The sequence below is a fragment of the Schistocerca nitens genome, chromosome 2, assembly GCF_023898315.1.
Source record: "Schistocerca nitens isolate TAMUIC-IGC-003100 chromosome 2, iqSchNite1.1, whole genome shotgun sequence".
Taxonomy (NCBI): Eukaryota; Metazoa; Arthropoda; class Insecta; order Orthoptera; family Acrididae; genus Schistocerca; species Schistocerca nitens.
The window spans coordinates 733,883,373-733,895,669 of NC_064615.1; the positions used below are offsets into that span (position 1 = coordinate 733,883,373).

General features: G+C 42.9%; 1 protein-coding gene across 1 annotated transcript in view; it reads left to right on the top strand.

Moving 5' to 3' along the window:
• Positions 1–12,297, top strand: part of LOC126236939 (esterase FE4-like) — an 81,568-nt gene that overhangs the window by 12,999 nt on the left and 56,272 nt on the right. Inside the window, exons 3-4 of the mRNA XM_049946630.1 lie at positions 11,233–11,364; positions 12,127–12,277. Coding sequence (XP_049802587.1) covers positions 11,233–11,364; positions 12,127–12,277 — 283 coding nt within the window. The remainder of the gene's footprint in view (positions 1–11,232; positions 11,365–12,126; positions 12,278–12,297) is intronic.

The following is a 12,297-nucleotide window of genomic DNA, read 5'->3' on the forward strand; positions in this document are numbered from 1 at the left end:
CCCCTATAAAGTTAAGTTTTACGTAGGCCTATCTCCAAAGTCTTTCAGACAGAACATCGGTCTCTTGATACGCTCCTAGGCCACACATTGTCCCACCATCTGCCAAGTTAGTTGACAGACCGACCAAAACTTGATGATGAAGTCCCATACTCCGTGACAGAGAGTAGGGGAACGATGCGGGAGACCCGCAACGCCGTACTAGGCAAGGTCCTAGTGGAGGTGGTTTGTCATTGCCTTCCTCCGACCGTAAAAATGGGAATGAATGATGATGATGAAGAACGACACAACAACACCCAGTCAACTCGAGGCAGGAAAAATCCCTGACCCCGCCGGGAATCGAACCCGGGACCCCATGTTCGGGAAGCGAGAACGCTACCGCGAGACCACGAGCAGCACCAAAACTTGTTATATAATAAAACAATTAGGAACACTAATACTGAATTATATGGTGAAGTACGTTTGAGTTACGATGGATTCGTCAGTAAAGTAACTGATGGACGTAAGGATCGGGAAATCGAATATACAGGTTTATTCAGAATTGAAGTATTCCTATCATACAGCCTTAGGTGTTGTAGACGGGATTCAGGACAGCAGTATCTGGTAATAAACTCGTGTCCGGGAAATGCGCCGTTCGGAAGATATACGACTTTGGATGATGGAAAGCAATACACATTGACGGGTGTCGGTGACTCGTGTCACGTGATGTCTTGTGTGACGTCATGCCACGTGCCAGCAAAGAACAACTCAAAAATCTGAGTCGCATGTAGATCAGTTACCAGTGAGTGTTCGGGAAAGACGGTACTTTATAGAATGGCAGAACACACACGTTTTCCGAGTACACTGACGTGTTGCTCACCTACGACGAAAGTGGAAGAAATGGACGATTAGCCCAACGCTTGTATCACGAACGGTCTCCGGGTCGTGCCCGTTCATCACATGTCATTGTTGCAACAATGGAACAACGGCTTCGGGGAGCTGACACCTCCCAGACTAACTGGGCCGATTGGGGTCGTGGAGGAGGAAGTCCGCCAACTGGTCAACCACAACCCACTGACGGGTACCCGCAACATCCACGTTCCGTGAATGTATCCCAGAGCAGCGTCTGGCGAGTTCTCGCGGATAGGAGCTTCACCTATACCACTTCCAGAGCGTGCACTCATAGTGTCCAGCTGTGTTTGCGCCACGGCCGATTCCGGCACATGGCTCCTAAACCCTTATGTTGACCTTCCAGGCTTTCCTCGGATCATCCTTTCCACGGATGAAGCATATTTCACGAACCAAGGTCTGCTCAATTGTCGTAACAGGCACATTTAGGATGAGGAAAACTGTCATCCCCATGGTTCTCAACACCGTTTCGGTGCTAATGTGTATTCCATGGTCGTCTGATTGGCCCGTGTATTCTACCACCGCGTGTAAGGGGCCAGAGTTACTTGTCCTTCCTGGAATTCCTGTTGGTGTATCATATGGAAGATGTGCCACTGTATGTTCTTTCTGACATGGGATTCCAACACGATGGCGCGCCAACCCGCTTTTCAAACGAAATCCGTTAGCGACTTCACCAAACATTCTAGAACAGACGAACAGATCACGGTACACCGTCGTTGGCCACCCCGGTCGCCAGATTTAACAACACTGGACTTTTTTCTGTGGGGATACAGGGCGAGTATTGTTTACGAGTCTCCTGTGGTCTCAAAGGACGATCGCATTGTCCTTGTAATGGCTGCAGTGAGATCATTCAACATACTCCAGGGCTTTTTGACTCTGCGTATGTGAACACTGTTCGCAGGTACACTTTGTGTAACGAAACTGATGGTCGCCACTTCCATCACACGTTATAGTTCACGGTGAGAGGTGACCGAGTCCTGCAGAAAATCTTTTAACCTTCTTTCAAAGTCGTTTATCTTCCAAACGGCGCGTTTCCAGGCCTGAGTCCCCTTAACAAGACCTGTTGCTGTCTAATAGGAATTCTAAATCACCCAGCATTTTGTTTGGTGGTCTGTGGATCAAGAATTCTTGTATATGCAGCTTAATGCAGCCCAGGCATTATTTGGTAGCTCTGAATCCTTGGGACACGTAATATACCGACATTATCTCACGTCGTTTGTAAAACTGGAGAAACTTGGCAGACATGGATGTCAAACAACACAACACAGGTAGTGCATGATTGGTTTTCTAATGCTTTTACTTCCATGTCTTGTTGCTAGTCCCCCACTGGGCACTTGCTCTGATGGTGCATAGGGAAACGCCTTCCACATCCGGGTGATACAGAGTAAACAATTCCTTGGGGCGCACCAAAACTACCAAACTCCAAAATCTGGGAGAAAAGTCAATGTAGAGGGAGTAACGCCTGAAAAAAGATAAGCATGTCCTCGTAGAAGGGGTTTGGAGCGGTAAACCTGTACCCATTCTGTGGAAAGAGTTGTGCTTACCTTCAGTCCCCAACACAGGCCTCAGACGAAGAGAATCTACAGGCGACCACTTTGGCTAAGCAAGAGGACAATTTCTATTGCTACCTGGAACGCTAAAGGTCCACGATCAAAACAGACAAAAGTCTTAATTGAGATAAGAACTGGATATAATACTTCTAACCGAAATTGAGAAGAAGTGCTCCGGAGGAGATGTACTGTGGACCTACTACTATACTTGTATTGGAGCACCAAAATCCCAACATCCTAGAGCACGAATATCGACACTACTACATAAGTGGGTGAGATATATGATCAATATAGAACAAATAAGTTAGAGGAATATAAAAGTGGAGATCAATGCATATAACCAGAAGACAACTAACATTGCAGTATATGCAGTAAATGAAAGTGCGTTGAGTGAGGAGAAAGAATACTTGTTTAATCATTTGAGGAATGTAGTGGAAGCAATGAATGAGCGAGAGGTGACTTAAACAGCAGGGTGAGAATATCTAAAGAAGGAATTGTAGGTCATTTTGAAGAAACTATAGTAAACGACAACGAAAGGAAATTAATCAGTCTGTTTAAAGAGCGGGAGTATTTTGTAGCAAAAAAAACGCTTTCAGTACAAAGGTACACATAAATGCACGTTAGAAGAGCCTATGGGGAATCGTAAAGACGTTCAGGCTTTGCTTACTTAATATAAGGACCTGACGTTTAAGACCAACTCCCTTAGACAACATAGCGTCAAAATTCCGTATCAAAATCGGCTTCAGAAAAAAATAACACGGAAAGGATAGAAGCTCCCATAACTATACACGAACATGATTATGAAAGAAAGTGTTTCAGAAGCAGTAAGAGAAGCCCTTGTAGAGGATAAGAACGAGGAGAAATGCGTAGAAGAGATTTCCAGTGAGGTGGAAGTAATATTTAAGGAAAAGAAAAACGCATATATGAAATGGTTGAGTGACGAGACGTCGGGATCAAGAGACTTATATCTCAGGATTGCGCAACAGATTAAAATGATTGTCAGGATGGAGAGGAAAGAAGATTGGGAGAGGCTGTGCAGGAACACAGGTGGAGCATTAAGATATAATAACTCTACCGAAACATGGAAGGTTATTATAAAATGAGACATTGCAATGACATTAGAAAAGAAAATTCCAGCTCAAGAATGGATAGGATAATATTCTGCTTTATTGTAGGGAATGTGGTTGGACTGGTATTAGAGAAAGTTCGTTGGCTGCTTATAGATATTGATACTGACATTATTGGCATATCAGGTAAAAAACGGTATTCAACTTGAATCCAAAGATGTATCAAAGCACTGCACTGAACAGGAGGAGGATATTGGTGTTTAACGTCCCGTCGACAACGAGGTCATTAGAGACGGAGCGCAAGCTCGGGTGAGGGAAGGATGGGGAAGGAAATCGGCCGTGCCCTTTCAAAGGAACCATCCCGGAATTTGCCTGAAGCGATTTAGGGAAATCACGGAAAACCTAAATCAGGATGGCCGGAGACGGGATTGAACCGTCGTCGTCCCGAATGCGAGTCCAGTGTGCTAACCACTGCGCCACCTCGCTCGGTACTGAACAGGCATTTAAATTTTGTGCACGAGCAGTTGAATTTACTGAAACTGAACTTGTAATTATAGTTATTTATAGTTGCCTCAACTTCGAGCATTTCATCTCAAACTAGAGACGGTTCTTGGTTTACTTTACAGGAAGTGCCAAGAAATAATCGTATGTCTGGCATCAATATTAATTCTGTGTGTGACTGTGCAAGAAAAAGATGGAAAATCCGCGAAATTAATATGATCTGATGCAGACTATATTTTTTCCAGCCGGGGTTCAGGGAAACTGTAGCACAACCGTAGACCATATTTTCATTTATTCTTCGTTATTAGATGTCCATCCTGTTAGTAAAACGGTGAATGCCCTTTCAGACGAGGGTGTACAAATATGACATTAAAAGTTTTTTTACTCAAATGTTATATATAACGACAAACTATGTACAAAAGCTAATCTAACGTCAATAGAGTGCTTTCTAAGATACGTAAAGGAACAAGAGCGGTATGATTTTTGTGGTGCTGATAACAGAGATGACAAATATAATGCTTTCCTTAACACATTTCTGATGCTATTTCAAAGTTTCTTTCCATTTGAATGTCCAAAACAGGTTACTAACAGCAAAAGGCAGCCTGTGTGGCTGACTAGTGAGTTAAGGATGTCATGTAGAACAAAATCGGAATTATATCAAAATGTTCGAATTAGTCACAAACCAGCTACAGTAGAGAATTTCAGTCACTACTGTAAGGTGCTTAAAAATTAATTGGAAAGAAAATAGTATGTGATACGCAATTAGAATATCAAATTCACAGGATAAAATTAAAACCACGTGGTAGTCGCAAAAGAAATGTCTGGTCATCATCATAAGGTCGAGGATAAAAACCAGTTCGCAGTAAAAATGTTTCTGTTACTGGTAAGTCAGATGTATGTACAGAATTTGACAATCACTTTCTGATCATAGCTGGTCAATTACATAAATACCTAGTTTCTACAGGCAATCATGTAACTCTCTTCGAAAATGACTTTCCGAGACTGATAACTGAAATATTTCTCGATAATACTGACAAGGGGGAGATGGATTTAGTAATTAGACCATTGAAGCCCAAGGACTATCATCGATATGATAGAGTACCTAGCAGAATATTGAAGTACTGTGCTGCACATGTTAGCCCTGTACTTATCCGTATTTGTAATTTTTCCTTTCAGAATGGTCAATTTTCTGAAATGAACTCAGTAGTAAAGTGGCTTTGTAAAATGAGAGAATGGAATTATGCGGAAAATTTTAGACCTATCTTTATGCCATCAGTGTTTGCTAAAATTATAGAAAGGCTGTATATGTAAGGATACCCGATCATTTCATTTCACACAATTTGATGTCAAACGTTCAGTTTCGTTTTAGAAGTGGTTTAACAACTGAAAATGCTATAATCTGTTTTCTCTGTGAGGTACTGGATGGAATAAACAAAAGGTTTGGAAAGCTAGGAGTCTATTTTTTATTTAGCTAAGGCGTTTAATTCTATTTATCACAAAATATTGCTCCAGAAATTGGACCATAATCCAATACGACGAGTAACTCACAATTAGTTCACCTCTTACTTCAGAACAGACAGCAAACTGTCATTCTCCACAGTACTTAGAATGGCGATGATGTAGGGTCCGAGCATGGCACGGTTAAATTGGTGGTGCCCCAGGGATAAGTGCTGGGGCCTCGCCTGTTCCTTATTTATATAAATGATACGCCCTGTAGTATTACGGGTGGTTCTAAAATATTTCTGCTGGCCGATGACATTAGCTCTTAAGTGAAGTATGTTGTCTGCAACAAAGGCACTGTTTCCAGTAGTGCAGTTCAAGATAAGAATTCATGCCTTGTAGAAAATAAACAGACGCTAAATCATAATAAGATTCAGTTTTTACTGTTTCTGACACAATTCAACAGAACCTGATGTTACAGTTACAAACAATGGGGATATGATTAGTGACACGGAATAGTTGAAATTTCTAGGTGTTCAGAAAGACAAACTGTCACGGAAAGCCCATGTTCAGAATCTTGTTCAAAGGCTTAATGCTGTCACTTTTACAGCTAGAACAGTATCTCACTCACTCACTCACTATATTGACGGGCCTGCCTTGGCCCGAGGTGTAGGAGTTTAAGCTGGTTGAGCTGTTCCTCCTGAAATCCTCCCCGTTGGGAATGTTTTTCTTTACGTTTTGGATTGGCCTCTGGTTTCTGTGGATGAAGGAATTTATCTGCCGGGTGATTCCGGCGGCTTCTTCTTTTTCTTGCTTCTTCCTGGCTGCCCGAATTCTATCTTCTTCAGGCGGGAGAAGTCCACTGGCGGCGTCTGTTGCTGGATGTACATGACTGCTTGGTCAGTCATGTACCGCCAGTCCTCGTCGGTGAAGATCGGATGCTTGTTAATCAGCTCCAGATCTGCGCGCCTGACGAGTTCCCTCCCGTGAAGCTTCTGGTTCCAGGGTTCGCACCCCCAGTGGAATGGATAAGGTTTATAAGGTAGGGGAGGGATGTTGTATACTGTGAAAGGGTAAGGATGGCCATGATGGGGGTAGCTACCGTCGCGCAGGGAATCTGCGATCTTGGTGAGCACCTCCCTCACACAGTTCTTGTTGGGGAGGGGGAGGCACTCGAACGGCTCGTCTTCGTCTCCCTCGGTTTTCATCGGCATTTCCTGCGTCGTCTGCGTTTCCGCAGAGACAGGAGTAACGACTGCTTCCGAGGGAGCCGTCTCCTTGTTCTCGGCGGTTTTCCCCGACTGCATGACCAGCTCCCTAGCAACCTGCGTTGCCGCGTCGGCCAGAGAGGCGGTCGTTTGTGTTGCCGCGTCTACCCCCGTACTGGTGGGGGTCGGTGCCGCGTCCGGCGTCGTGCGGGACGCGAGGTACAAGGCGACCCTTAGTTGAGTCACCTCCTGACGCGTCTCTTCTAGTTCCGCTCTCAGGGCCGCTCTCTCCTCCGCCATGGCGGATTTGAGCGCGTTGATTGCGTCCTCGTTGGCTTCAAAAATGGCTCTGAGCACTATGGGACTTAACATCTGTGGTCATCAGTCCCCTAGAACTTAGAACTACTTAAACCTAACTAACCTAAGGACATCACACACATCCATGCCCGAGGCAGGATTCGAACCTGTGACCGTAGCAGTCGCGCGGTTCCGGACTGCGTGCCTAGAACCTCGTTGGCTTCCCGAAGTACTTGGCGAAAGGCGTTCACGTCGTCTTTGTGGCGCAGTCCGCTTCCCCTACTAATGAAGGAGTGCGGGGTGTCCACCTTTTCTTCTCGTTGTGCCACCTCTTCGTGTGCGGTGGCCAACTTCCGCTGCTTCCACGTCTTCACATAGCTGCAGCTGCGCGCGTCTGCGGCGTGCGAGCCACCGCAATTTACGCACGCCGCTGCAGTACCTCTTGGTTTGGTGCAGTTCCGTGTGTCGTGCGGTTTCCCGCACTTAACACACGCAACTACGCCGTCGCATTCCCTGGCTATGTGTCCCAGCTTTTGGCACTTATAGCACTGTAATTGTGCCACAGGCCTCCGCTTCTTCTTCTTGTTGCCGCAACCGTTGCTCCCGACTGCGTTTAGCAGGAGCTCAACAGCAGCAGCAATCTTGCCTCTTCCTCCATTCCTGCATCTCGGCATGGCTGAAGTAAGTGTCAGTTCCACACGGAAAGCAATCTACTCTACAGATTTTCATTTTCTTATGACGTGCGGTGTTGCTTTTTGGAGTAACTCTTCCCGCTCACAAAGGGTATTTTTGCCTCAGAAACGGCCAGTTCGGGAAATAAGTGGTGTAAGTTCGCAAACCTGTTGTATACCCCTGTCCATTAGTCTTGGTGTTGTGACGTTGGACTCTCAATACATATATCTTCTTTAATATCGTTTCTTGTTAACAGTATCAGCTTGATCCCAAGAACTAGCAGCTTTCATTCAGTTAATACTAGGCAGAAATCCAGTCTGTATTTGGATAGCAGCTCATTGACTTTTGTACCGAAAGGCGTGCAGTATTCTGCTGTATCGATTTACAGTAAACTACCACAAGAATTTAAAAATCTTAGCAGTAGTCCACATTCTTTCAAATCCAAACTGAAGAGTTTTCTCTTGGGTCACTCGTTCGACTGTGTCGAGGCGTTTCTTGACAAATTAAGTTAATTTCTATGTTAAATTGCTGACTGGGTTTATATAAACTTACAGCTTGTTGTATTTTTAGGATTAATAAATATTTTACCTTATTTATTATTACTTTTCCGTTCTAATTTCACTTGCTGACACGCTCCATGACCACGAGCATTTGCTCCTCAATTTCATGCTATGGAACTATACCTATATAATAAAAGAAAAAAGTAAAACCCTACAAAGGAGAAGACAACACAGAAATATAGGAGGGGGATTTGAAAGCAGCGCTGTCTAAAGCATGAGTAAATAAAGCGCCGCGACCAGGAAATACAGCAACGGAACTTCCGAAGTAAGGAAGGAGTGTGATAGTAAGACACACATAGAAAACCTTTGGGATAGTATAAGCGGTAGAAAATGGAAAGGTATTTGCCATTTATCTCCTCGATATACACAAAAAAATGACAGGAAGTTTTGCGCCAATTACAGAGGAATAAGTGTTATTCCAGAAACAGCTAGGCAGTCCTATAGTATTCTGAATAAGAAAATAGAAAATGAAGTACCGGCTTTCAATGACTGCGAAGTGGTCTTTGGCTAGGATGTGAAGGAATGAGAAGGCTTAATGTTAGAGACAAGTGGATTCGTGTTGATAAAAAATTTGTGCATGAACACAAAAGTAATTATTATGATTGGAAACCAGTTTACTCGAAGTATTTATTTGGAGCAAGCAGTCAATGGCTGGTACAGGAAATGCTCAGGCATGGGAATAAAGATTGGTGATGATAACATTCGCTCTCTTATTTGAGGATGACCAGGCAACATTCCCTCGAAATTAAGATGATATGGAATACACGCAGATGAAGCTTAAAGAGGAGTGTAGCAAATGGGGTTTTGGAATAAATACGGACAAGGCAGAGTATATGTATGGATTACGATTTGGTGAAAAATAACAAAGGAGAAGGGGAAATAAAATCCTGCAGCAGCTACAAACTTTTCGATCAATAATAGATAACTGCGTCACATGTGACAAGTATATTAATTCCAGAATACCAGTGGTGACGAGAACTACGAAAGCAGGCTCGGAACTTGTGTTATTTTCGTGGCAGCAATGTAAGCCATTGGGCCGATCAATCTGATGTTCCCTGTTAGGCACACGTGCCAAAGGCTACGTGTTTTATTTTTTTATTTGAGCACATCTCCTCTTAATTCTGACAATTGTTTCTCGCAATGTAATTTAACGTAAGTAACCCTTGTACGTCATAATTTTTATCCTTTTCTATGTATTATTTTATAGGGTTTCTAAAAATTTCATCCTGATGAAAACATCCTTAGAGATGTCGAAACGTAGGTCAATGTAGCAAACAATTATTTGGAACAGTTGGTTCTATAATCCTATGTTGAGAACTACTGAAGCTTTGCATGGGATAATATGGATTAATTATATTCGGCATGGCACTAAGAAAAGCATATTTCACAGATTGCGGGGACAATAGGTCTGTATGGAGTTGAAATGTGACCTGAAACAAGGAAAATTAGAGAGAAAATGAAAACAGTGGAGAGAGACTTTATGAGATATGAAGAGTTACAGTGGCATGATAAAATACGACATGAGAAGGTATGGAGCCGGATGAAAATAATGTATTGCTTAACAAAAACTACTGAGAATAGAGCGCTTCAGGGGTACGGACACGTGTAGAGAATGCCTAATCACAGTTGGCTAAGGACAGGAGCGACAGAGCGAGGTAACGCAGTGGCTAGCACACTGGACTCGCATTCGGGAGGAAGACTTAAAACCCACGTTCGGCCATCCTGATTTACGTATAACGTCATCTTTCTAAATAGTTTAAGGCAAATGCCGGGATGGTTCCTTCGAAATGCCACCGCCACTTTCCTTCTCCATCCTTCTTTGATCCAACTGGTGCGCCGACTAACGACCTTGATTTTGTCGGGAGGTTAAACACTAATCTCCTCCTCTTTAAACTGCGAGCCTCCGGGAAGAAGGAGAGGACGACCAGCGCTAAGATGGGACAAATACTTCCAGTAATCTATAGAAGACATAAATCGAATGAAGAAAAATCTGGAGGGCGATAACGTCTAACTGTTATGGGGAAAACGCCGATGACGACACGCTAGAGATATTTTTACCTCAGGCATGGGGTAATTTCCTTTCGAAAACGTTGTAATTTGATTCCTGAGCGTATTTCATCGAGTGTGAGCTCCAGAAACCGAAGCGCCATCTCTCACTGCCAGCTGCTAACGTAACATGGACGATTTAAACATGCCTGCGCTTGATCACCTATGCATGCAAGAGCTTCAGTGGGTTGTAAATAACAGTCAACCGGTTGCAAGAAATTGATTTACTAAACCTTGACTATGGTTTCGACAGTTTCGAAAAGAAGGTTTTCTTCAGCAGATATTTTACGTAGAATCACATACTATCTACATCCAATGTGGGGGTCATTGACTCAGTCTAATACATTTGCGTGTCGTCCACTTAATCATAATTAAAATACATGTTTTAAAGTAGTAGGTAGTGACATACGCCGGCGCTGTGGCTACCTACACTCTGTACGAGCCGATGCCACGTTTCGTATTTAAACGTATTTAAATGTTGTGGGGTCTTTCAAAAGTCTCCAGACAGACTCTACAGTAGGGAGATACTACTATTAAATCATGTATCTTCAGTGGTGATGATACACACATGTAATAGACAGAATATAAATAGTATGTTATTGTATGCACACTAGCTTCTCAAGAACACAGTTTCAAAACTGTCGAAACAATGGAGAATGTATAGTAAACATATATTCTGCAACTGGATGGCTGTTGTTTCCAGTTCATGGAAGCTATAACATCGATGGATAGTAACATTAATCACTTGTACAGAATCATAATATTGTCACTGCTTGTAAATCGTTAATCAGACGAGACGACATAGAGATGATGAAGCGAATTATTCGGCAAATTTGCAGTTACAAAGAGAATTGCTACTCGCACTGTTCCTATTCTGTGCGCCATACCTGCGTTTTCACAGGGTTCAGTCACATGTTCTTTTTGTTTTACTTAAATTTCTCACGCGTTCTCCGGCTGACAGCTCACAATGTACTTTACATTTATAGTTACATTTCTGTTTCGCCAGCCGCCGGTGCCAAAAGCAGCGTGGTCTGGTGTTCGGGACGCCTTGCAGGTGGGATCCAAGTGCCCACAGTACAGGAATAACGAGATGTCCGGTGACGAAGACTGTCTGTACCTCAACGTTTATGGACCTGGGGTAGGTATTACATCGCAGTTAAGTACAGTAATTTAGCACAATAACTGCAAGCTACTGTCTAAGTCGTACTTCGCATTCAGACCGCTACCGCAGTTTAAAAGATAACTTGTGGTAAATATACATAATTTTCTGCCTGTGGCGACGAAGAAATCTATAGTAAATCATGTGGGTGTAGTGGATTGGAACTTTTATCTGCATACTGAAAATAAAGTAGTCAAGTGTAAATATACGGTAAATGTTTGAGATGCAAAAAGTAAACAATTTCTCAATAAAGCTTCATTTATTTTACTAACTTTTCCAGTAACACTTTTCTATTCAAAGAATCGGGCATTCTTCACAACCGGGCAACACATTTCTGTTGACCTTCCTTTTGAGGGATGTAGAATGTAGGAGACAGAATATAAATAGTGAAATTTACCTTCCGACCTAGGATCTTTCCCTATTCGACGCCTCTAGCGTGTCAACGGATATTTATTCTACTAAGTATTCCTTTGTATAGATGTTTTCATACGATATGTAAAGGTTATGGACACTTTCATTATGTGAGAAGTCATTCATTTATGAGAGACCTACTATGCTTTGCTTGTTGGGTGTCACCCATCAGATTCCTAATGTAGGCCTTCTCGATAAATTTTAAAATTTAAGCTTCTTCGGTTTTTAAGACTAAATTATAAGCAAAGTAATAATGAAGACGTATGTGTGACATTTTATTTGCATACTGTATGATACAATGGAATTAAGTTAGTTTGTATGTTCGTGCAGGATGCCTTACAAAATGCAACTCTGAAACCGGTGATGGTTCGGATTCACGGTGGATGCTTTACAGGAGGATATGGCCACGGAACTATACCTAACTACTTCGTGGACAACGATGTCGTAATTGTCAGCATAAATAATCGTCTGGGACTACTAGGTAACGAACCTAACCTTCTC